The sequence below is a fragment of the Rhinolophus sinicus genome, linkage group LG09, assembly GCF_036562045.2.
Source record: "Rhinolophus sinicus isolate RSC01 linkage group LG09, ASM3656204v1, whole genome shotgun sequence".
NCBI classification, from domain to species: Eukaryota; Metazoa; Chordata; class Mammalia; order Chiroptera; family Rhinolophidae; genus Rhinolophus; species Rhinolophus sinicus.
Window position 1 is genome coordinate 39654852 of NC_133758.1, and position 27550 is coordinate 39682401.

Genomic DNA, 27550 nt, shown 5'->3' on the forward strand with positions numbered 1-27550 from the left:
TGTGTCTTGGTGTGGACCTGTTTGGGTTTATCCTGGTTGGAACTCTCTGCACTTCCTGGGCTTGTATGTTGGTTTCCTTCATCAGGTTAGGGAAGTTTTCGGACATTATTACTTCAAATATGTTCTCAATCCCTTGCTTCCTCTCTTCACCTTCTGGTATTCCTATGATGCGCATGTTGTTGCGCTTGATGTTATCCCAGAGGTCTCTTAAACCATCTTCATTGTTTTTTATTCTTTTTTATTTCTGTTGTTCCGTTTGGGTGATCTCTGCTAACTTGTGTTCTAAGTCGCTGATTCGATCCTCTGCTTCATCTAACCTGCTGTTAATTCTTTCAAGTGAGTTCTTTATTTCAGTAATTGTGTTCTTTAGTTCTAACTGGTTGTTCATTATGATTTCTCTATCCTTTATGTTGTCTCTAAGCTCCTTAAAGATTCTTATCAGCAGTGTTCTGACCTCTGTCTCTGATAGGTTGGTTATGTCTGTTTCATTTGGTTCCATTTCTGGAGGTTTCTTCTGTTCTTTTATTTTGGACATGTTTCTTTGTTTCCCCATTCTGGCTGACTCTTTGTGTTTGCTTTGATGTATTAGGTAGATCCCCTAGCGTTCTTAGTTCTTGCTGGGTTATCTTATGTAGTATGTGTCCTTTATATTTGACTTGCACTACTTCGTTCTTCTCCTCTGCGTGTGCTCCAAAGGTGACTCTTGTGTTGTGTATATTGTCCTGTTAAAGAAGATCTTTAATTGCTTTTTGCTTGTGAGTAGGTGGGGTTAACTCCTAGGCTGACTAGTTGTGAGACTTGGCTCTGCCCACTGCAGGGTGTTCTGCTGCGTGAGGGTTGACCACTTAAATGTGGTTTGGCCTCTATGGGCCCTTGTGCCTGTAGAGAACTCCCTCTGGGTGTGTCACTTGTAGGCCAAACCCGGTAGTACTCTGGTTTGGTCTGGAGTTTGCCTCTGGGTGTGTTGAATCTTGTGCCTCTTAAACTGGGCCCTGGTAGGGCAATTTCAGAACAAAGCAAATCACCAAGCACAATAACAACAACAACAAAGAAAAAATCAAATACATTCACATGTAAAAACAACCAACAACCCACCCTCAACACAGGCAGAGATATCAAAGATATAAAGACAAAACAAAACAAACAAACAAACAAACAAAAAGCAGCGCCAGTCTTGGCTTAAGCCCACCAAGTAATCTCCAGGTTGTCCTCTGCTATACCAAAGAGTCCTCTGTATTGTGCAGGCAGAGCCAGTCACCTGGTGCCCAGGGTGATGTTGGGACTGCAGATTTAGATGCATGGGGCTCAGGCGTCTAGATGGTAGTTTCTACAAAGTCAGTGCAGTTTCTGCCCTTGCCTGCACATATGCGCACTGAGAGTAGCACCACCAGCCCTGTGTCCAGTTCTCCTGAGTCTTAGGGCACTTCTCCAGTGTGTGTGTGTGTGTGTGTGTATGTGTGTGTGGTGGGCGGGAGATTTCTGAGCTGCCGAAAGCCCAGAGCTTCGTCTGCTGCCTACTGCTGATCCCTGGGAGTGCCTCCTCCGATGTAATTGCCCCGCCCTAGGCAGGCCAGAAAGGGTGGGGGTGGGGATGGAGGGGTCTTCTCTCTCCCAGCCCAGCTGTGTCGCACTCCTCCCGCAGGCCAGAAAAGGTGGTGGCTGGGGGTGGAGGAGTCTCTTCTCTCCTAGCCCAGCAAAAATCACACTCTTCCCAGCCTCTTCCCTGGGTCAGAGCTGCACACCATTCTTCCCAGAGCCTGAGCACTAAGACTCCTCTGTAATCTGACACTACTCCTCAGTTCAGGGGCCAGTTTAAGTCTCTGGAAGGGCGGGGATAGGATTGGAAGAGCGGGGAGGGGCCCAGGTATGGAGTTTGTGTCCTTTGTCCGGCCTAGGGCCCAACTGGAGGTCTCAGCTGAGGTTATTGCCTCAAATGCTGGATATGCTGCCCCCTCAGAGGGAGAGATCAGCTGTGGGACGCAGGGAAAGAGCCCACCTCCTGGCTTTTGTGTTCTCTGTTCCGTCCTGGGATCCCCTGCGTCTCTGCAGCTGCGGATGCTGGCAGCGTTTCCACAGCCGCAGATTTGGGCCGCGTCTCCACTCCATTCCCTTCTCTCTTCCCCTGCTCGCCCAATTTGCCCACCTTCAAGTAACCCTTGCACGAGTCTCTTAGCTGTTCTGCGTGATGAGCAGAGAGTCCTTTGATGGGTTATAGATGTCCCGTTTGTGATAAGATCCGGAGGAGAACTCAAAAAGTGCTCCTCGCTGCTGCCATTTCTATGACGTCGCTCAGAGACCTTTTTTTAAGGTGGTAAGTGTCTTAATGACCTTTACATGCTTGACCCATGCCCACCAATTTGCGGCTTTGGCCTCCGAGATTCCTTTCATAATAGCTTTTACCTCATGTTCATGTAATCCACAGTAAAGTTTGTTTAAATAAATGCCTGTCCGTCAATATCCACAAGCTCTTCAGTTTGCGGGTGTCGGCCCAAAGAACAGGTTTATAGGATTTAGGAGTACGTCTGTGTCCTCTCCCCCGAAATTTCTTTCTTATAGCAGCAATACAACAGACAGTGATAAGGAAAGGAAAAAAACATTCCAAAGGTTTGAGGAGTAAGACATGCAAGGCATTTCCTTTGGGATGGCAGCTCTGACTCCATTTTAAAGTTTATATTATTTTTTACACAATCAACATAGAAATGTTATTGGTTGGAAGAAATCCACTGATGTCAAGTCAAAAGCCAGAGAAGGAAGTGCTCAGCAGTTGAAAGTTAAGGTCAACATTTCTAGGCGAGGGGCACAAAGGAGGATCTAATCAGTGTTGCCTGTATGCTGTTACCATGTTATAAGTGTGTGTTCATAGTTTCGTCTGTTGCTAGTGGTGAGACATTCTTGCAAATAAAATAAATATTAATGTGTTTATATGTATATATGCATAGTGTACTTTATGTAGCTTACAAGTGGTGTTCCAAGAAATAAGTTTTGGAAGCAAAATAAGAATTTATATTGGCAATGTCAGCACAGCACTCTGCGTAGTGCTGTTCTGTCACTCTGCTAGAAGGTCTGAATATGAAGTTACCTAACTATTACCCATAACATATGCTGGTGTTCCCCAGTGTTTTAACATTCTATATTTAGGGTATAGCTCTTTGTAAATATTCCTAAGCTTGATATTTCTTATTCATTGAACAAAATATTTTGGATATCTGTGATAGGTAGTAAAGAGTATAAAGAACGTTTGGAGTATTTTAAGAATAAGTTAGGATTTTGGAAATTTTGATTTCTTCATCCATAACCCCATTTGGGAACACTAGGTGTGCAGAGACCAGTTAACAAGCTGTCATAGTAACTTAGAAGATACCATTATGAGTTAGATGGGAGTAGAAGCAATGGGAATGACAAAAAGTAGATATAGTTAACACTTAGGTGATAGAATCAATAGCACTAATTGAGTACAGGGATAAAAAGGAGAAAGCAGGCAAGGGTGATGCCTATTTCTGACTTGAGAAATGAGGTGAATGATGGGGCAATTTATTGAGAAAACAAATGTGGAGGGGAACAGGTAGTTTTTGTGTGAACATGTGTATATGTAAGATGACAGATGAGTCCAGCTTTGTACTTTTTGAGCATGAGGTATTGTTGTATTATCCAAATGGAGGTATCTAGTAGAGAGTTGGAAATACGGAGTTTGAAGTCAATAGCATATAAGCAAAACAGTGGGAAAGTGCCAGGAGATATCATTATTGGAGAAACCAATAATAATGGACTAACCAGAGAGCTTCCAAAGGACTCTGGGAAGAAGTGCCAGAGCAGTGAGAGAAACTTCACAGATTGCAGGGCTGCAGGAGCCACAAAGGCACACAGCTATGATATCTGGTGTTGCACAGTGACACAATAGGGTGACAGCAAAAAGTGCCCCTAGGATTTGATGACAGAATTTATTGATAACAATTGAGGACAGTTTTAATGATGTGGTGGGAGGTTATTTGGTGAGGGGCCAACCACTGGGAGGCAGGTACCTAGATGGCAGCAGAGAAGGCATTTGAGGGAGCTATAGCTATGGCTTGTTGGCAGAAGTCTCAAAGGAGGGGTTGTAACGCGAGTGAAGTCATTGTCCAAAGATAGCATTGGGTTTTGATGCAGAGGTTCACATGGCTTCTTTTCTGTGATGACGAGTGGGTGTGCAAATGGGGGGAGGCTCTACCTGAGGGGTAAGGAGAATCACTGTCAGGACAAGCTAGGTTTCAGTTAAGAACAGCGGGTAAAAGAAATGTTCCATTAAATAGACTGAGGCTTTGGGGATTTGATAGGCTGTATCCTCTCAAGCCCGATTTGGAATTTTGGTAAGCTTTTGGAGTGATCTCAACTCTAAGCTATAGTGCCACCCCCGCCCCTTCTTCTTCTTCTTCTTCTTTTTTTTTTCTATATTGAATTATATAGTTTCGGTTTTTGCAACACTCATCGTCTTATGCCTCCCCTCAGTTCCGCTAGGGTCTCACATTTCATTGCTTTAAATTTTGGTTCTTGTTACCTAGTTGGCCTCTCTACACACTGGTAACCCAATATCCTCACTACTTGAGATTTTATCTGAAGTCAAGACTCCATTTTCAGTCACTACCTGCAGAGCTAAACAGCTTTCCAAATGCTGCAGGAAAGATTTTTTTTTTAATCCTCTTTCCCATCTACCCTTCTAACATGGTACAGGTTTTCAAAGACAGGTGCTTTTCATGAAATACTGGGAAAAGAGAACTACAGCTTTGCTAGATGAGGTCAAGATGGTTAGAGACTCAGAACCTTAAAAGCCAACAGGCTACCAGAAATCATCTAGTTTGAATGTAACCCCTCATGTCTCCTTCCACCCTTTCAGGAATGAGAACATTGACTTTGGAAAGTGGCATCCAGAATCTGGGTCTTCTAAGTTCTAATCCATTACACTCATTATACTTCTAACTCTGTCATGTAAAAGGGAGCCATTGGCCAATGTACTGAAGTAGCCTGTTAGGGAGAATTTAATTTTATTGTAATATTACCTAAGTAATATCTAAAAACATCTTTTTTCCATTTTTAGGAAGTAGTAAGTCTAATTTGGGTTGGACACCTCTTCATCTGGCATGCTACTTTGGACATAGACAAGTGGTCCAGGATCTGTTAAAGGTATATTTATGGTTTTAACTTTTAAATGAATATAATAAATAGTGCTATTATAGAAATTATAAAAGTCTTAGAAAAGCCAATTGAGCCGTAATGGTTTATTTAAAGCAATAGCTCATCACTAACAACACTTAATTGTTCTTTACTAAATACATGAGTTAAGTTAGTTTGAAAAATTAAAATTCGTTTTTTTCAGTCATTTGAATTTTGCATTATTGACTTTTTAAAATTGCAAAATGGACCTATGAATTAATGAAAATATGTTTTCAGCTTTTTTGAGCGTAACAGTTAAAAAAAAAAAAACCAAAGCACATCGTAAATAATTCAAAAATAATGTCAGAATCTCTTAATGAGCACCATTTAAGACTGCCTATCTCTCAGGTCTCTGAATAATTTTTCACGTATTGATATTTTTGAACTTGTGTTTCATCGTAAAATTGATCTGTACATTAAAATGGTGGCATCTTTTTCATTTTGAAAACAATAATCGAATGGAGAAAATAGGGTATTGCATTCAGGGACCATTCTTTTTTCAATATGACTGTTTCTAAAGTAGAGTCAAGGTGTAGAGTTTTAAAGAAAATGACTTTTCATGTTTTTACTTATCAGGTAGATTTTCACCTTCAGGAAGCTTGCTATTTACTTTTATTTTGAATTGAATTGATTTTTAGTAGTGACAACCAGTCAACATTAACAATTTAGTATTTGGAATATTTAATATATTTTTAAGGAATTATTTTCACCTTTGTATATTTCTTGAAAGATGTTTAAAGTTTTCATATTTACTAGGCTGGTGCAGAAGTAAATATATTAAATGACATGGGAGATACGCCACTTCATCGAGCTGCCTTTACGGGACGAAAGGTGAAAAACATTTTGTTATTTAATGTTTGCAAGTGAAATGTTTGGAAGAGTAGTCACAAATGTTTTCTCTTTTATAACCATATGAATTGCAACTGGGAAAAGTCACAAAAATGTATAAACCAGAACTTTGGGTCAAAAGGCCACAAGCTCAGCATTGGACAGTGAGGTCAGGTACGAAGGCCGTGGAGACTTCCACTTTAGCATCCCTGACAGGAGCTCATTCACTCTCTGCTTGTGTACTACAGGGATGAGGAACCCCTGACTGTTCCTTTTAAAAAAAACACAACAACAAAAACAAAAAACCAGCTTCACTGAGGAATAATTTACATTGCATAAAACTCACCTGCTATGAGTGTACATGTCAGTGATTTTTAATACATTTACACAGTTGTAGAACCATCATCACCATAGTCCAGTTTCAGAACATTTCCATTCCCCCCAAAGTTTCCTCGTGCTGATTTGCGTTCATTTTCTCCTAGCTCAAGTGTCAGACTACCACTGATACACTCTCTGTCTCTAGATATTTGCCTTTTCTAGAAATTTCTTATAAATGGAATTATACAAACTTCTGTGTCTGGCTTCTTTACAAGTTGAGCATAATGCTATTGAGGTTCATCTATGCTGTAGCATGTATCAGTAATTTGTTCCTTTTCATGGCTGAATAATATTCCATTGTGTGGATATACCACATTTTGAAATTTATTCACTGTTTATTATAAAGACTCTTTTTCCATTGTATTGCCTTGACATCTTTGTTGAAAATGAATTGACCATAAATGTAGGGATTTATTTCAGGACTTTCTATTTTCTTCCTTTGATCTATATGTCTATCATTATACCAGTACCATGCTGTCTTTATTATAGTAACTTTAAACTAAGGTGTGGTATTGTGTAGTGTAAGTTCTCCAAATATGATCTTTTAAAAAATGTTTTGGTTATTTTTAGTCAAAAGTCTGTCTTTCCATATAAATTTTAATATCTCATCTATTTCTATAAAACACCTGTTGAAATTTTGGTAGAAATTGTGTTTCCTTGAATCTCTACATCAATTTCAATCCATAAACATATTGAAGTGCCATTACATTGATTTAGATCTTTTAAAATTTCTCTCAGCAATGTTTTGAAGTTTTCAATATACACACCCTGTACACATTTTGTTAAATTTATTCCTATGTATCGTATTCTTTTTGATGCTATTAATGAATGGAATTTTTCTCTTAATTTCTTTTTTTTAAATTTCTTCTTGCTACTATATAGAAAGACAATTGATTTTTTATGTTGATCTTGTATCCTGTGTCCTTACTGAACTGTTTATTAGTTCTGGTAGGTTTTTGTAGATTCCTTAGGATTTTCTATATACTGGATGATATCATCTGCAAATAAAGATAGATGTATTTCTTCCTTTACAATCTGGATGCTTTTTTCCCCCTCTTTATTTTACTTTATTTATTCTTGAATAAATATGGTGAGAACAGAAATCTTTGCCTTGTTTTTTGATCTTAGGGGCATAGCATCTAGTTTTTTACCAGTAAGTATGATGTTAGTTGTAAGTTTCTATTAGATGCTCTTTATTAGTTTGAGGAAGTTTTATTCTATTTCTAGTTTGTTGAGAGGTGTTTATCATGAATGGGTGTCACGTGCTTTTTCCTCTGTCTTTTGAAGTGACTGTGATTTTTGTCCATTAGTTTATTAACATGGCATTTACATTAATTGATTTAGGGATGTTAAGCCAACCTTGCATTCCTGTACAAAAGGTGTATTAGTTGATAATCTTTTTTTTTTTTAATGTTTTAATTATTTTTGTTAGAAACGCTTTATTTTATTTTATTTTTTATTTTTAGATTTTTATTGGGGAAGGGGAACAGGACTTCATTGGGGAACAGTGTGTATTGTTCCAGGGTTTTTTCCAAGTTGTTTTCCTTTCAGTCTTAGTTGTGGATGGTGCTGTCAGCTTCACGTTGTTGTCCTTCAGTCTTAGTTGTGGAGGCCGCAACTCAGCTCTAGGTCCAGTTGCCGTTGCTAGTTGTAGGGGGCGCAGCCCACCATCCCTTGCGGGAAATGGAACCACCAACCTTGTGGTTGAGAGGATGCGCTCCAACCAACTGAGCCATCTGTGAGCTCAGTGGCAGCTCAGCTCAAGGTGCCGTGTTCAATCATTAGTTGCAGGGGGCGCTGCCCTCCTCCATCCCTTGTGGGAAATCGAACCTGGCAACCTTGTGGGTGAGAGCCCACTGGCCCATGTGGGAATCGAACCACAGCCTTCGGAGTTAGGAGCATGGAGCTCCAACTGGCTGAGCCACCAGGCCGGCCGATAATCTTTTTTATATGTTGCTGGATTCTGTTTGCTTATACTTTGTTAAGGATTCTTTGGGTCTGTATTCATGAGAGATATTGCTGTATACTTTTCTTGAGATGTGTTTCTCTGGCTTTGGTAACAGGCTAATACTGCCTTCATAGAATGAATTGGGAAATGTTCTTTCTTCCTCTATTTTCTGAAATAGTTTGTGAAGGATTGGCATTATTTCTAGAATTAGAATTCAGCAGTGAAGCCAATTATGCTTGGAATTTCTGTGTGAGAAGATTTTTTTTTTTTTAATTTTTTTATTGGGGAATATTGAGAAAGTGTTTCTCCAGGGCCCATCAGCTCCAAGTCGTTGTCCTTCAATTTAGTTGTGGAAGTCACAGCTCAGCTCCAAGTCCAGTTGCCGTTTTCAATCTCTAGTTACAGGCGGCGCTGTCCACCATGCGGGAATTGAACCGGCAACCCTGTTGTTCAGAGCTCATGCTCCAACCAGCTGAGCCATCTGGCTGTCTCAGTACAGGCATTTTTTAAAGCTATATTTTTTCCTCTTTGGTGCATACAATAAATTTTGACATGTGTTTTTGTTTCATTTATTTTAAGATATTGTAAATTTTTCCTTAGGATTGCTTCTTTGACCCATAGGTTATTTAGAAGTATGTTGTTGGCCAAATATTTGGAGATTTCCTAAACTTTTTTCCATTGTTGATTTCTAATTTAACTTCCCTTATGATCAGTTAACTTAATTTGAATTATTTATTGAAGAATCTCTTTTAAATTCTTTTAAAATTTATTAGGAATTATTTTATAGTATAGCATTTGATCTGTCACTCACGGAGAATGTTGAAATGAATGTGTATTTTTCTGTTTTGGGGAATTCTATACCCATTAGGTTAAGTTAGTTGATAGGGTTGTTTAAGTTTTTTTTAAAAATACTTAACTGATTTTCTGTTTGGTTGTTTTATCAATTATTGAGAGTACAGTATTGAAATCTCCAACTCTGATTCTTAAATTGTGTCTTTTTACTTTTGTCAATTTTTGCTTCATGAATTTTGGGGTTCTATTAGGTGCATATCCATTTATAATATGACTATGTGGGGTATATGGGATATGTCTTCCTGATGTAAAGTGTACAATTCTATACTACATCATCTATATATTGCATTGTGTGTTCATCACCCAAAGTGTAGTCTCCTTCTGTCACCATACATTTGTCCCCCTTTGCCCACTTTATCCTTCTCCCCACCCTCCTTCCCCATGGTAATCACTGTACTGTTGTCTGTGTCTGAGTTTGTGTATTTGTTTTGTTTTTTGTTTACTCTCTGTTTTCTATTCCACATATGAGTAAAATCATATGGTTCTTGTCCTTTTCCATCTGACTTATTTCACTAAGTATGGTGCTCTCAAGACCCACTCTGTCCCCTGGACCTGGCTCTGTACTCCCTGGCATATATCCTATGCTCCAGAGCCTGTAAGTAATAAACTCTGTCTTTTCCTTCAAAGTTTCCTAATGGTTATTGCTGAAGGGTGTCTTGCAATAGTAATAAGAGCACAAGGGCTGATCCAATTGTAACATTGATTTAGAAAGAGTAGATGTCTGGGGGAAGCTCACCTGGGCCCAGGTGAAGCCCCTGGGCATTTCTGGCAGATACATACCATTCATTATTGTTGATGATAGACTGAAACTGGCACAGAACAGCAATACGTTGCACTTTGACTGGACAGCTAAGTCAGAAGTGAGCAATTTTTCAGTTCCATTATAATTTTATGGGACCACCATCATATATGTGGTTCCTCATTGAGGGACCATGAAACATTATTCAGCTCATGACTATTTAAGACTAGACATTCTCTGTAATGTATTTTAGCAACTCTGAGTTCTGACTTTTCCCCATTCTAGTTATTATTATTTTTTTACTTATTAGTAACTTGTCTGGGCTTCACCTTGAAATCTAGAATGTATCTGGCCTGCTGATATCTCTATATTTAAAAAAAAATTGTTTGAATGTTTAATTAGTGTGATTTTTGTTAAGGACTGATTATGTCTCCATAATATTCACATGTTGGCATCTGAACCCCCCAGTGTGACGGTACTAAGGGATGAGGCCTGTGGGAGGTGATTAGGTCATGGTGGTGGAGCCTTCATGAGTGGGAGTAGTTCCCTTATGAAAGAGGCCCCGGAGAGCTCTCTTGCCCTTTGTGCCATGTGAGGACACAGCGAGAAGACAGTCATGTGTGATCCAGGAAGAGGGCTCATCAGACACTGAATCGGCTCGTGTCTCGATCTTGGCCTTCCCAGCCTCCCTAACTGTGGGAAATAAATGTTTGAGCCACCCATCTATGGTGCCTTTGTTATGATACCCCAAATGGACTAAGTTTTGTAGAGTTTGCCCCCCCATCTACATAGCTTAGTGGTCAGGCAGTGTTTGGGTAGAGCTTGTGCTGGAATATTCAATCCTCTTGGGCATCTACCCTCTGCCTGTGGATCTGTGTATAGGCTGGAGAGTGGTGTCAGACTGCAGGCATTACTCACTTCTACTTCTGCTTTTACTTTCTGCAAGGCCTGCTCTCGTGTCCCCCACACATGTGTGGAGTTACCCAATCAGGAATGTGAAGGCAGCTTACCTAGTCCTCTGGTTCTCTCATTTCCAGGCTATTATGCCATTTGCCCTATGTGTGTGGGCATAACAGGGGCCGTCCAGTATAGCCCCATCTGAATTCCCGAAACCTGTATATATATTTGGTTACATGACAAGGGGAAATTAAAGTTGCAGATGGAATTGAGGTTGCTAATCAGCTGACTTTAAGATAGGAAAATTAATCTGGGTTATCTGGGTGGGTCCAGTATAATCACAAAGTTCCTTAAAAGTGTAAGAGGGAGGCAGAAGACATAGTTAGAGAGGGTGATGTGCCTGTGAGAGTATGGTTGGAGAAATGCCACATCTGGCTTGGAAAATAGGGGAAAGGTGCCACGAGCCAGGGAATGTAGGTGACCTCTAGAAGCTGGGAAAAGCAAGGAAATGAATTCTCCAGAGCTTCTGAAAGTAATGTAGCCCTGCTAACACTTTTGTGCTGGCCCCGTGAGACCCAGCTCTGAAATACAGAATCATAAGATGATAAATTTGTGTTTTAAGCTGCCAAGTTTGTGCTGATTTGTTAACAGCAGTAATAGAAAGCTAATACACTTTAATGGGAAAAGCAGCCTCATGCTATCAGACCTGTAGGTTTTCCCATTTGTTTCTTACTGAATTTGCTACTTATACTGATAATGCCTCTTGGCCTTTTGCTCCAAATCAAGTCAGTTCCCTCTGGCAGCAAAACTACTGGTTTTCACTGCCAGCCCTGGCCTGGTCAGACTTCTGGGGGAGGTAGACAGGAATAGCTTGTGACTAGAAGGCCAAAGGTGGCTGATGTTCTTATCTGAAGTTCTAGTTCCTGTTGATTATCCTTCTTAATTTGTTGTTTGTATTTCGTGGATATCCAGCGTCATAAAATGATTTGTTTTGTCATTTTACCTAGTTTTATAATTCATTTTTTAGGATGAAAATTCTCTGATCTTTTTACTCCACCATAACCCAAAGTTGATTCACTCCTTTTTCCTGATTTTTTTTTTTATTATTTGAATGATCTGGTAAATTAACTTTATGACATAGGATGTATTTCTGATTATTGACCATAGTCTAACATGATCCCTAAAGCTTATTTTTTCATACGCCCATAATTGGAAGATGTACATTTATCATGAGTTAAAAAGAATGAATTTATTATATTTCACACTTTTCATTATTCTGATGACTAGATTTAACTATTTTTATATAAATTATGAATCAACTCTGTAAGTATGTGCTAAGCATGTTTGAATTAGTACATTTTACAGCATTCGAGTCTATTTGTTCATAGTTTGATACTTGTGAACCAGATATGGAGTCTCATTAATGCTGAGACTAAAGTACCTTTTATAGTAAAACAGTAAAAAAAATAAGGTACTGGGTTAATTACAGTGCTCGTCTCTATAAGGTTTCAAAAATGAGATGCCAATAGTTTAATTTGCCTGACCATACGTGAACTACTTGTTTCCTTCATAGCCCTGCACTCCTCATTCTTTTCTATGTACCTAAGAAAGTTCTTTGCCTTCTAGTTCCATATGGCCTAAGCCCACCCATTCTTGAAAGTACAGTTCAAATGCTGTCTCCATAAATTCTTTCCTGGTTTCTTGCAGCTGAAGGAAGCTGTGTTTTTCCAGATTTCTCAAGCACATTACAGCACTTGCATTCATCTTCCTCCTTGTATTATAGTTATTGTTGTATCTTTCTTAACTCTACAATTAGATTGCATTCATCTTGCTCTCGAGGAATGAACGCACTTCATTTTTTGTATCATCCATGAGTACAAGTCTTATTGCCCACCTCTAATTACCTAGATCAAATCGGTTTCATTTATGTATGCTTGATTCTTCACTTGTTTGACCATTTCTGCTATTTTCTTGAACTCTGAACATGATGAAACTGTGCTAAATTGGCCTTAGTTTGATTTGAACATTAGCATATATATTATCTGTTATATTAGAAAATAAAATTTAGCGGAAGCTAAATGGTTATGTCATATCAGAAACATTAAAAATTTATGTGCTTAATATCTAAATGATTGAATTTTGCAAAAAGTTTAATTTCTAATTGTACTCATAAAAGGAATCAAATTACCTTATTGCATTGTAATCTTTTACCCCGAAGATAATTTAAATTATCTTATGATAGTAAGATTCTGTGATTTAATAAATAAAATGATGAGTTGAACAGGGATTTGGTTTATTATAGAGCACTTTAAATTGCTGTCCTTTGGACTATATAAAAATACAACTCCAAAATTTTGAGGGACCTTTGGGCTTTACTTGGTACATTAGCGACCCCTAGTGTTCCTTAATAAAAATTAATATACGGTACCAGAATTTTAAGATGTATTTAACAGTTAGTTGTTCCTTACTTTATTTTTCAAATGCAGTTCAAATTCTGAAGTTTTTACATCTTTTGTAAATAGTTTAAAATAGGGATAAAGTCAATATAGTAAATCATTGGGTTGTGGTACTGACCTTTGTTTTGATTTACTATTTTCTAGTAGAACTAAGAATACATTTAGAACAAATGCTTCCAATCTTCTGTGTCTCAGAAATTGTGTATTTCTCACCTGGCATATAGAAGATACATATAATTCTGGGATTTTTGTAAGAGTATCTATCTTGAATGCCTACTATGTGTTAGGCACTGTCCAAACAACTTGACATGTATTATTTCATTTAATGGAAAAGTAACAATCCTGAAATATAGGTATAAAAATTGCTATTTCTTGTAGGCTGGGCTTCCCAGGAAGCCAACTGAGATGGAGATTAGTATGCAAAAGGTATATTGGAGTGCAGTCGTATCACACCTGGAAAGTGTGGAAGGGACGGGAGGAAACAGGAGTGGGAAGAGGCTGCAGCCAAGCTGTGATGCGCTCGTAAGGGATGCCTTAGCCAGCCATGGGGAGCTCTGCAGAAGAGATGACCCTTCAGAGCTGTCCTGATTTGAGGTGAGAGGGCTTGACTTCTGGGATGGTCGGTCAGTGGATACAGGCTGCCCTGGGAAGGGGAATGACCTTGCGTGAGGCAGCTTTCTTCACCTGAGACAATATGTGATGTAGCTGCTTCCTGGGCACTCAGCATCTGGGGTAACAAGTCCTTTACTCCTCAAGGGGGATCTGGGTGGGGCGTCACAGCTTTGACCACAGACCACCCTTTATTCCACTCGTATTCATTTTTTCATACATTTCTGGGAGTATCGCCTTCAGGGATTCCAGTGGACCTTTCCTCCTGGGAGAAACTTAGAAGAGGAAGGTTGGTGCCACAGACTATAGCTCCTGTTGCTGTGGTTGGCCTTGGGGTCCCACGTGAATCATCACTTCTTTGCTGTAATATCCATTCTAGATTCCTCCTCCCCTTGGCTAGCACATCGTGTGACTCGTGTGCTAGCATTGTGTGGTGGTGTGACTCAGGCCCTCATCCCTGGAGGTCTGAGCTGCTGGTTACCATGTCCGTTTACTGTCAAAATAGGGTAAGGGACTACCACGAGACACCGAAGAGTATCATCTGCATGCCAAACATATCCCTCCACATCCCCACTGTGATTAGTCCCACTACTGATGTTCAAACTCAGTTACCTCTGCCGAGACGGTGACTCTTCTTGCCTGCTGGTCCTTGGACACAGGAGCCCAGTGTTCAGGCTGCCTGTCTCATCTCCTGAAATACGGATCAGAACATCATCCTGAGGTATGGAATGTGCCGCTCTAGAACCTGAAGAAGCCAGCCAGGCATTGTGCTTCCTTCTCTGTTTTGGGCAGTGCAAGATGGAATAACTTGTTCTTTGGAGGCAATATCTGTCATTTCCCAGACCACTGAATCCCTAAAAATTTGCTGACATGGCATAGCTCCTGAATTCTTCCTAAGATTTATCTCCCACTAGGTGGAGCATATGGGTCTTAAAAGGCTTTCAACATTCTAACCTCTTCTTGCTCGTCTGGTTCTATTAACATGATGCCGTTGATAAAGTGGACCAGTGTGATGTTCTGTAGGATGCCCAAATGGCTCTGAGGCAAGACTATAAATGTATACTGTTGTCCACGTGAGTGTAAACTGCCTTTGGTCTTTTTTTCCTAATAGGGATAGAAAGAATACATTTGTCAGATCAGTGCTGTGTATTGTGTACTTAGGTTGTATTATCCTGCTCTAGCAGAGATACCACGTTTGGCAGAGTAGGGCTACTGTTTGGTTGTTTGTGGAAGTCCACTGTCATACTCTATGTTCCATCTGCTTTTTGCAGTGGCAAACGGGTGAATTAAATAGAAACACGATAGGGACCATCACCTCTGCATTCTCAGGTTTTTAAGGGTGGCACTAATTTCTGCCATTCCTCCCCATGTGTGATACTGGTTTTGATTTATCTTGGCCAGAGTGTGGGGGAGGGCAATTTTAAAGCCTTCTCTTTGGCTCTTCCGACTATAGACCAAGGAAGAAACGTGAGAGCTTGTCATTTAGATGCAAGATTTTGTTGTGGGCTTATATTTTCTTTTTTTAAGATTTTTATTGGGGAAGGGGAACAGGACTTTTTATTGGGGAACAGTGTGTACTTCCAGGATTTTTTCCAAGTCAAGTTGACCGCAGTTCTGCTCCAGGTCCAGTTGCCGTTGTTAGTTGCAGGGGGCGCAGCCCATCATCCCTTGTGGGAGTCGAACAGGCAACCTTGTGGTTGAGAGGTCACGCTCCAACCGCTGAGCCATCTGGGAGCTCAGCGGCAGCTCAGCTCAAGGTGCCGTGTTCAATCTTAGTTGCAGGGGGCACAGCCCACCATCCCTTGTGGGAGGTGAGGAGTCGAACCGGCAACTTTGTGGTTGAGAGCCCACACTCCAACTCAGCCACCTTGCAATGGCCCATGTGGGAATCGAACCGGCAGCCTTCTTCGTTAGGAGCATTGAGCTTCAACTGCCTAAGCCACTGGGCCGGCCCTCTGGACATATGTTTTCATTTCTGTTGAGTATATACCGAGGAGTAGAATTGCTTTGTCATATGGTATCGCTGTTTAGTATTTTGTGGAGCTGCCAAACTGTTTTCCAAAGCTGCACCATTTTACATTCCCATTGGCGTTGTATGAAGGTTCCGATTTCTCCACATCCTCACCAACACTTGTTATTGTCAGTCTTCTTAATTAGGCATCTTAAAGGTTGTGAAACAGTATCTGATTTGGTGTTGATTTGCATTTCAGTAATGATTAATGATGTTGAGCATTTGTCCGTTTGCTTATTGACTATTCTTCTTCAGAGAAATGTCTATTGAATTCGTTTGCCCATTTATTAATTTTTTAAAATTTTATTTTAAAGACTTAAAATTTTTAAAGCCTTTTCAAGTTTACAGCAAAATTGAGAAGAACATATAGAGATTTCCTGTACATGCCCTGCCCCCACCCATGCATAGCCTCCCCCAGTATCAGCACCCCCCACTAGAGTGGTTTTTTAGAATTGATGAACCTACATTGACAGATCCATCATAACCATCCAAAGCCCATAGTTTACCTTAGGGTTCACTCTTATTTTATGTTCTTTGGGTTTAGACAAATGTATAATGATAACGTATCTATCATGATCGAATCATACTGAGTAAATGTGCAGTGCTCCACCTGTTCATCCCTCCTCCCACTCCAACCCCTGGCAATCACAAAACTATTCTCTCCGTAATTTTGCGTTTTCCAGAACATCATATGGGTGCAATCATATAATATGTATGTAGACTTTTCATATTCTTTGCCCGTTTTTTAATTGGATTGTTTAAATGAGTTGTGCCATTACCAAACTCTTTTGGTCACTGTAGCTTTGAGGTAAGTTTTGAAATCAAATTGTGAGATCTCCAACTTTGTCCTTTTTTTTTCAATACTGTTTGTTTTGGTTATTCAGGATTCCTTGATATGCTGTATAAATTTTAGGATGGGATTTTCTATTTCTGGAAAAAAACATCATTGGGATTTGATAGGTATTGCATTGAATATGTAGATTGCTTTGGGTAGTATTCACATCTTAACAATATTAAGTCTTCCCATCATGAAGACTAGCTGTCTCTGCATTTATTTATGTTTTCATTAATTTCTTCCAGCTGTATTTTATAGTTTAAGTGTACAAGATATTTACCTCCATGGTTAAGTTTATTCCTAAGCATTTTATTCCTTTTATTTTTATTTTTTTAAAGATTTTTTTTTCTTGGGGAAGGGGAACAGGACTTTATTGGGGAACAGTGTGTACTTTCAGGCCTTTTTCCCAAGTCAAGTTGTTGTCCTTTCAATCTTAGTTGTGGAGGGCGCAGCCCAGCTCCAGGTCCAGTCGCCGTTTCTAGTTGCAGGGGGCACAGCCCACCATCCCTTGCGGGAGTCGAACCGGCAACCTTGTGGTTGAGAGGACGCATTCCAACCAACTGAGCTCAGCGGCAGCTCAGCTCAAGGTGCCGTGTTCAATCTTAGTTGCAAGGGGTGCTGCCCACTATCCCTTGTGGGACTCGAGTTGAATCGGCAACCTTGTGGTTGAGAGTCCACTGGCTCATGTGGGAATCGAACTGGCAGCCTTCGGAGTTAGGAGCATGGAGCTCTAACCGCCTGAGCCACCGGGCCGGCCCCTAAGCATTTTATTCTTGATGCTATTGTAAATGGAGTTATTTTTCTTAATTTCCTTTTTAATTAATTAATTAATTTTTTAATTGGGTAAGGGGAACAGGACTTTATTGGGGAATAGTGTGTACTTCCAGGACTTTTTCCAAGGCAAGTTGTCTTTTCAATCTTAGTTGTGCAGGGCGCAGCTCAGCTCCAGGTCCAGTTGCTGTTGTTAGTTGCAGGGGGCGCAGCCCACCATCCCTTGCGGGGGTCAAGGAATCGAACTGGCAGCCTTGTGGTTGAGAGCCCATTGGCCTATGTGGGAATCGAACCGGCAGCCTTAGGAGTTAGGAGCACAGAGCTCCAACCACCTGAGCCACTGGGCCGGCCCTTAATTTCCTTTTCTGATTGTTCATTTTTATCTTAGCTCATTTTTAAATTGAGATATTTGTCCTTTTATTGTTGAATTGGAAAAGTTCTTTATATGTTCTCGATACAAGTCCCTTATCTGATATATGGTTGGTAAGTATTTTCTGTCCTTCTGTGGATTGTTCTACTTTCTTTACTAATATGAACTCTTTACATACAGTATATAAAAAAACACGTCTTCCAAAATGTTACCTTTGATAGGAAATGCTAAGATATTTTGTAAGACACACTTATTGAAATATTAGACTTCTTAACCATTTTTCTATTTTTAAAATGTGGTAGTACATTTTATAGAATAATATTCAGCCATGGAAAGTGTGTTTTTAGGTCCTATGTAATACCCTGGAGCGCATATGATATATTAGGTGAAAGGGCTATAACATGGACAACTGTATCATATAAGTAATATTAGGTTTAAAAAAAAATCTCAAACTTATGCATAGGAAAAACAATTAGAAAGAAATAGACCAAAATGTTTATAAGGGTCATATAATGACTAGGACAATGAGTATTTTGTTTTCTTCTTTCTTTGTTTTTTTAGATTGTATTTAAGCATTTTTTTACTACAATTTTTGAAAAAGAATGTAGGATATTTTATGGCCCAAAGGAAAAATGAAAGTCATTGGAAAACATAACTAATGACATGTGCTATCACTTCACACGCATATGTATCATTGCACCATCAGGCTGGAAGTTAGAATAGCACTGTATTTCATCCTGCCTTAGTCTAGAACTAAAGAGCATGTGTTACCACCACTCCTTCCCAGGAATCTGCACATCCCAGTAACATTAAACATCAAATCTCTAATATTCTCCTGCAAATCTTGCTGCAATCTTCCTCCATTTTTATTGAACCAGTGCTACTGGACTCATATACATTGCCAATTGATGTGAAATTCCTAGATGGACCGTTAGCCAGTTAGAGTAAATATGAGCTACGTAGTTTATTCTCCATTGTTGAATACTGACTTTAGGAGAGCATTTGCTTCATTATAGGCCATTGCTTCAATAGTGGTGTATCCTATCACTTTAGAAAATAATGTTGTATTTTTCTTTGTCTTTTATTTATTTGTAAGTGTGTTTTTCCAGGACCCATCAAGTAGTTGTTTCAATCTAGTTGTGGAGGGCACAGCTCACTGGCCCATGTGGGGATCGAATCGCTAACCTTGGTGTTATGAGCATCGCGCTCTAACCAGTTGAGCTAAACCGGCCGCCCCAATAATGTTCTATTTCTTATTAACATCAAAATTAATTAAAAAATTTCTAGGTCTGTTGGGGAAATTATTTTTTCCACAGGTTTTGGAGGAATAATGTTAAATGAATGTACTATCTGCTGTGATTTAAATAATGGCTTTGCTAACTTACACATTTAGTTTGATCAGATGAGTTTATTTGGTAAAACAACCAGATAGTTTATTTTAAAAATCAGTTATAGAAGTTATCTGTGTTAATTGTGGATTGGCAATAGTTTAGGCAATCATCAATTATTATTACTATTAATTTAATTGTAGTATTTGACTTATGTAGTTACTTAGTATTCATTTACTGTAGACAAAACTGATATGATATAAAAATTCCTACATGGTACTTTTTTCTATTGTAGAAACTCGGTAGCAATTAGTAATTTATAAAAGGACTATAAAACTATGAAGACTTAGTTTACTAATAGCTAAAATAATTTCTCTGCTTTTTTAGGAGTTGGTAATGCTTCTTGTAGAATATAATGCTGATACTACTGTGGTTAATGGGAGTGGACAGACAGCAAAAGAAGTCACTCATGACAAAGAAATCAGAAACATGCTTGAAGGTAAATATTATTGATTTTAACATAAATAGCATTTATTTTAATTATAGTCAAGGTCCAGAATATAAGTAGAAATGGCTTCTAAGATGCCAAAATAGAGGTCACGAGACTACGCTCTAAAGATGATGTAATTTGGGAGTCAGTGATTAGACACAAAATGATCTGTATGAAAATCTCTTCACAGCTTTTAAATTGTTACAACATAATGTCAAATTTTTAAAAAAATCTATCAAATCTCCAGCAAAATTAAAAGTAAAAAGTTGGAGATATGAGGGACGGTGGCTGCTGGGCTGCAGAAGCATAATGGAGGAATCCAGAAATGCAGCACAGAGCCTGTAAGAAGCATGGCTTTGGGAGTCATTTGATGTTGGGGAAGATAGCTATGGCCAGCTTCATTGTCCTGAGGACTTCATTGTAGCTCAGAAGCTAACAGAAATTTCTTGATGGATCAACTTGATTGTTAGGAACTTCAAAGATTAAATTGCACTTAAGACATACGAGTCTGCGGTTACTCAGAGGGATTTCTCTAAAATAGTTTAAAACAAAAAATATTTTGATGCTTACAGTGGGAAGCCTTCATGCTTTAGGATTATCCTCCGAAAGGCTAGGGCTTTGCTATAATTACTTTTTGGTAGTAGTTATACGGTAGAGAAGAGAAGCTTTTCAAATTACTAATTTATAAATAACGACATTGAATTAAAGTGGCACTTTCACACATATCCTGTGTTTGTAATTCAGAGAGGGGCAAGATAATTTTGTATTTAAAAGGGGTTAGTTTCTTAATCATTAGTATTTGTATCTATGAAAACCAAGATCTTGCTTTTTATTACTTTCTAATTGGCCTTGAGAAATGAAACCTTTCTTGTTCTCCAATATAATGTGCTTGTCAGACATCTTTAGATCGGTGTCTTAACTCACTCTTGCATTTTGAATGAACCTTCTCATTTTCAATAAACAAATCAACACATAACATCTTCTTTAAGGCTCTGTATTACATGATTTTTGGGGAGATCAAACATATTAGATGTGATCCCTGCCCTTTGATAAAGTAAATGACCTAATTGGGAGGATGAGGTACTTTGATCTTGTTCTGTCATTTTAATTGTAACAAGATGAGAACCCAGAACTGAGGGTCACCACCCCCCCACCCCCACCCCAGTTAGGTTAGGTTAGGTTAGCCTGACAAGTTGACATTTAATGTGGCCAGTTGTAAAGACATGCTCTAACCATGCACCTCCCTCCCCCCACCAACCCCTTATCCTCAACCCAAATTACTAAGGACAAGGGCTTAATTGACTTTATTGGCACTGTGATTTGTCAGTTAATGGTCCTAGCCAGGAAAATAGAAGTAGAAACTTAACTGAGTGATTCTGCTCTGATGAGATCACTTTAACCGAATATAATATCATTTGTAGATAGCATGTTAAATGGGTCAGACTGCAGGGACTACCCACAACCCACCAAGGTCACAGGTAGACCAGAAACCATATCGTAGGGTATTGCACATAGAGACAGGAAATGTTTCATCCCAGAAAGACATCGGTAGACACACAAAATCATATGAACAGCTGTCTGGAGGAGGGAATCTTCCCAGTGTCAGACCAGGGCCAGTTGATGGTTGAGTTGATGGATTGCCAGGGAGTTCATTTTTGGGCCCAATGTATTGTAATGGGTTGCTTGAAAGGTTGAATGAGTTTCCCATGATCAGAGGTACTTGGGAGAAAATAGATTACTACTTCTTAGGCACTAGAAAGGAATACCTTCTTCTGTGTATGATTTGGCTTTCTTGTTATTTTGAGAAAATTTCCAGTGTATGGGAAAGTTTCAATAATGGTACAATGAACACTTGCATTAGGTTGGTGCAAAAGTAATTGTGGTTTAAAAGTTTAAAAATAATTGCCAAAATCGCAATTACTTTTCCACCAACCTAGTATATCCCTCACTTAACTTCACCAGTCATTAATATTTTACTACATGTGGTTTATCCTTTTATATATTACTTAATGTCGTTTTTTTACTTTTTCTGCTGAACTATTTGGGAGTAATTTGCAGACATAGTGATATTTTTGCCCTAACCTAAATACTTAAGTATGTCTCCTAAGAACAAGGATATTTTCTTACATAATCATAATATAATGATTAATTTCAGAAATTTAACATTAATATAATAACATTATATAATATGCAGTTTATATTCAAATTTTGCCAATTGTCCAAATAATGTCTTGTTGCATTTTTCCCCTTAAGCCAGGATCCAATCCAGAATCCCACATGGCATTTAATTGTCACATCTCTTTAGTCTTTTATCTGGAATAATTCCTTAGCGTTTGCCTTTCATGATCTTGACATTTTTGAAGAGGAAGGCAACTGTAGAATTGTTTATAGAATGTCCCTTGATTTGAGTTTTTCTCTTTTCATATAATTGTATTCAGGATATGCATTTCTGGCAGGAATGTTGTAGGTGAGGTGGTATCCTATATGAGTGCGTCACATAGGAGATGCATGATGTCATTTTGTTCCATTACTGGTACTGTTAACTCTGATCCATTGGTAGTGCACTGCAGGGTTTCCAGGCGGGAATTCCCGCCCCTTCTCAGGAATGTTTTTCGCTTTCCCATTCCCGAATCCCAAGATATAAACCATTTTCTGTTCTCTGCAATGAATCGTTTCCACAAAGTGACTGCCGATACTACCAACCACCTGGGTTTAAGGAGCCGATTTTCCTGATTTCCCGACCAACTTTTCTCAGGATTCGGGAACAGGAAAGTGAAAAAAATTCCTGAGAACAGGCAGGAATTCCCGCCTGGAAACCCTAGTCCACTGCACAGGTATCTTCCCCATTTTGTAATAAATAATTTGTGGGGAGAAAAGTTGAGACCATGTAAATATCCTGATTACCAGTAAACTCTTAGTGGCTTTAGCATTCATGGATAATTCTTGCCTGAATCACTTATTACTGTAGAGATTGCAAAATACTGATTTTCTGTTGTCAGTGAAGTACATTTGCCTGGTTCTTGCCTGCATTTCAAGTGCACTACTATTTAACCTACCCTGTGCATGTGTATGAGTGTCTTGTCAGGATGGAGTTAGACTTCATAATCTCTGTGATCCTCACTATGGATTCTGATTGAAAAGAAAGATAAAGAGTTATAGTCATATTAAACTTAAAATTTATAGGACAAATGATTTTTTTGGATGGAGTATTTCCTTGAAAGAACATTTATTGAGGTGTGAAATGTAGGGGTAGAAGTGAACATCTTTAATGAACAGCTCACTGTTTTCACAAATGGAAAACATCCATGTATACAGCACCCACATCAAAGCATAGAACATTACCAGCACTCTAGAAGCCTCGTCTTCCAAACTTGAATATTTGTTTTCATTGGCTGGAGCAATAGTCTTTTTTTCAATGTCCTAAATGAACACAGGACAGGAACATATGGAGGGTTTTCAACTCCAAGTCTCTATTTTCCTTCATTTATGAGCCTGGGAAATGGAGAAAGAAACTTAGGGTTCCCTTTACCTCCCTTCCTTAAAGTCTAGAACTAGTATTATTAAGGATAATTTGATTATTCAATAAATATTTATTGGCCAAATATGCATTATACCAGACACTGTCATAAATGTCTTGGATTCTCAGGAGAGTGAGAACAGGTACCTGACTTCATGAATGACAGAGGGGATGAATGACACTGAGTAATACACGTAGTAGTAGAGGTATGTACAAAAGGGATAGGGACGTGACTGTTCTCAAAGAGCTCACAGTCCAGTAGCCATAGAACGAGTGAGAGGAAAGATTGAAGAGAGTGAATCTCAGCGAAAGAAGAAGGCATAGAGAGTCTGTGTAGAGACTTGGCCGCCCTCCTGCGCAGTAGAGAGGTAGTTTGGATGTGGTAATAAAAATGTTAGAGTAGAAGATGATGGTATGTAGTACTGTTCGTCATTTCTTAAGACAACGCTAAACTAATTCCAGCTATTCCTGTATTTAAGAGATGGGTTCCCTGTAGTTGAAATGCGGTGGCTCAAACAACACTTAACGCATTGTAATCGCTAACTGTTAATAACTGTTCATTATTTCTCAGGAAGACCTGAGAAACCTTTTATAGGTCTTTCCTTTCGGTGTTTGCACAGGACATTGTACACGTTTTAAGTGGGATTACTAAGCCTTTCTACGAAATTGCATCATTTCTGTAAGCTATTATAAAACAATGAAATGAGGCATTATTACATAGTCCAGTCTCTTCAATCAGATTGTCAGTTGCTGTCATTCTCTGCAAGTATGATGTGGGAAGCAGCATAGAGTAGTGATAAGAGCACGGACTCTGGAACCAGCCTGCCCAAGTTCAAATCCCATCTCTTCTACTTCCTGACTGTGTGACCTTGGTTAAGTTCCTTAATCTCTTGGTGCTTCAGTTTCTTTACTTATAAAATCAGGATAATAGTAACACTTAACTTCATAGAGTAGTTATGAGGACTTAATGAGTTAATACTTTTAAAGTGCTTTGAATAGTATTTGGCACATAGTGCTATAGTATTTGTTAAAGAAATAAATTTGTATTCTTACATGGAAGTATATATATAAATCTAAGTACATTTATGTTGTTTGTACATCTTTCTACCAATGCTATTTTCTTTTATTACTTTTAACACTAAGGTTCTAGAAGGTATGAACGCCTCTCCCCATTTATCTGCCTTTCCAAGGCCGATACATAATACTGTTTCAGAATAGAAAAGTAATTCATAATTATTTGTGATCGGTATTGTAGTGGGTAATATACTTAAAGACCTCTGAATTGAACGCATAAATTCATTCCAACCTGAAAGAAGATGAAATCTGTAATTTTAAATGTAAGGCAATGAGAGTAACAATAGTCTAACTGCATTTGAATCATAATTCAAAACATTGTGACTTTTCTCACCATGATCTTTATTCTTTATACATCTTTGTAATGAATTTGCTCATAGAATCCTGACTAGATGTAGAGTAATATATATGTATTTTCCTTTTGCAGCTGTAGAAAGGACTCAACAAAGAAAGCTTGAAGAATTACTTTTAGCAGCAGCAAGAGAAGGCAAAACAGCAGAACTCATAGCTCTGGTAAAAAAAGAAAAGCATTATTTCTTTACACTTCAGGAAAATTTTTTACATAAGTTAACTTTATAATTTAGTGGAATTGTTGGGCAAAAATACTCAAGATCATAATGAGAGAAGAAAAGTCCTTACATACCTAAAAATACTTAGCATGGTAATAGTTTACACAGGCTACGTTTTAAATGATAATGTTTCTGTCTGCATTTTTGATTTATATCCCACCTCCTACTAAAAACCTGATGGATTAAGAATCCGATTTTTCAAGGCACATACTTAGTGTAAGGACAATTTAAAATTGAAGAACAATGTATAGGATACTATAAAGGAATAAGTTTCTCTAATTTTGATGTGCAATAATTTCTGAGAGGTATGCTATACTTCTAGAAAGTAACATACAAAGAAGGGACAATATTTTGGAATGTTTGTATCATGTTAGAACAGACTGAAAGCTTTACCCTGTTTATTTTCTTCTTAGGAGACCTACTTTCCAGTGTGCATTACCTGCATGGTCTCATTAAACATGAAACTCTAAATTTGTTCTAAGTTCAAGACTGAAGCATTGCCATTTGCTTTAAAGTTATTTCAGCTCATTTGAAAGGCCTCTTTGGTTTCCAAATATAGTGCCTAAAACATTTTTTTAACTTTGTGACATGGAGAGTGTATAAAGAAGTGTTTAAAGCAGTGAGTTGGGAAAAACAAATTCAGTTGAACTTCAACATTTACACAGTTAACATTTATGGCTTTAACTCTTCTGAGTGACTGTCTCTGGTGGATTGATTTGTAATTTTGTTGTAACAAGTATGAGTTGCAAGCCTGGCAGGGACAAGTAATCTTAGTAAAATCTTAATATGGGTGGAGTGGGTGGGGTGGCACTCATGTGGTGGCACTGGTATAGTGTGTAGTGTCTGTTGTCAAGGGAGTGTGGAACCTGAGATTTCATGGCACCTTGAGGACAAGCATGGGGCGTGACATGAATTGGCTGGTTTAGTGTGCAAGAAGCCACTGACAGTCCCGATGCCAAGGGGCCCAGATGTATGTCAGACTCTAGTATGAGGGTTCACGTGAACATTCAGTTATATTATACCTTCATGTGTTTTATGGGAGAAAAATCTAACTTTGATATATAATTGTGCACTGCATTTCTTCGATTGTTAGCTCAACAGGCCAAATCCTCCTGATGTTAACTGTTCGGATCAGTTAGGAAACACGCCTTTGCATTGTGCAGCTTACCGGGCTCATAAGCAATGTGCCTTAAAGCTTCTAAAAAGTGGAGCAGACCCTAATCTGAAGAACAAAAATGGTAAGCATGTTGGTGAAAGCCACTGTTGGTCATTTTGAAACTATAAAAAGAAGTCAATGCCATATAAAATTAAGTGTTTTCTTTCAGCATCCAGCCTTTGTTAAATTGTACGGTTACTACTTAATTTTGAAGTGAAGGCATTCACACAAAAGAAAAAGTAAACTAGTTAATTTACTTCCCAGTTAAGACTGTAATGTCTAATAATGCCTACTCCATAGAAGGCACTAATGATGACTAAGATAGATTTCCACCCTCAAGGAAACGATTCTCCTTATTTGTACTACTTATGTTCTATAAAATTATTGTGATTGCTGAATTAGTGAATACTGAACAAACCATTGTTCCTAGGGGAAGTACAGAGTTAGGTTCCTGCAAGCCTCTGGTCACAATATTTTTGTCTATTGATCAATACATAATCTTGTTTTGTGTGTGTTTCTGTTTAAAAACTCCTTATTTAATGTATATTACTGATTAATTAGCACCGAGCTCCCTGCCAACAGCACTGTAACTCAAGTCTGAATGAAGCTTATCTAACACACATACTCAAACAGTATGGTGAATGTTTAAATAAATAAAAAAATTATTACAGTAAAAGACACATTGCAAATAATCCCCCTCAAAATACTCCCTCTTGCTTTGAACACATTTACCCATCATTCTAGCCACTTTCTGAAACAATTCTGGAAGTCCTCTTTCGTTAGTGTCTTTAGTTATGCAGTCATGGCTGCCTTGATGTCCTGAATCATTTTGATTTTGGGGAAGAGCCAGAAGTCACACGGTGCCAGATCTGGTGAATAAGGTGGATGAGGACACACCATAGTGTTTTTATGTGACAGAAATTCCCGTATCAGAAGCGATGTGTGACACGGAGCATTGTCATGATGGAGGATGATTTACACAGCACACTTTAAAACACACCTTCTCTCAACCGTAGCTCACACCTGACTGACTGTACCAAACAAGTTGAAACTTGTCAGACACTGTTACGAAGGCTCGATTCACTGCTTCCTGTGTTGAAGATCCCTGCCTTTCCATTGGATGGCACTGGGCTGCAGCATTCACCATCTTTTCTTTATCACAACAGAAAGGCTCTGTGTCACACATCGCTTCTGGTAGGGCAATTTCTGTTAAATAAAAACATTGCAGTGTGTCCTCATCCACATTATTCACCGGATCTGGCACCGTGTGACTTCTGGCTCTTCCCCAAAGTCAAAATGACCACGAAAGGTAAATGTTTTGATCAATTCAGGACATAGAGGCAGCCATGACAGTACAACTAAAGACACTCACAAAGGAGGACTTCCGGAACTGCTTCAGAAAGTGGCAAGAACAATGGGATAAGTGTGTTTGAAGCGAGGGGGAGTATTTTGAGGGGGATTAATGACAATGTGCCTTTTACTGTAATTATTTTTTTTTAAATTTAAACATTCACTGTATTTTTTAATCACACCTTGTA

The 27550-nt window shown here is 38.7% G+C and overlaps 1 protein-coding gene across 4 annotated transcripts in view; it reads left to right on the forward strand.

Annotated features, from left to right (window-relative positions):
• Window positions 1-27550, forward strand: part of OSBPL1A (oxysterol binding protein like 1A) — a 211418-nt gene that overhangs the window by 29593 nt on the left and 154275 nt on the right. For all 4 annotated transcript variants that reach the window (XM_019741214.2, XM_019741215.2, XM_074340215.1 and 1 more), the window contains 5 exons: window positions 5069-5154; window positions 5941-6015; window positions 19594-19705; window positions 24715-24800; window positions 25950-26094. In XM_019741214.2, coding sequence (XP_019596773.1) covers window positions 5069-5154; window positions 5941-6015; window positions 19594-19705; window positions 24715-24800; window positions 25950-26094 — 504 coding nt within the window. The remainder of the gene's footprint in view (window positions 1-5068; window positions 5155-5940; window positions 6016-19593; window positions 19706-24714; window positions 24801-25949; window positions 26095-27550) is intronic.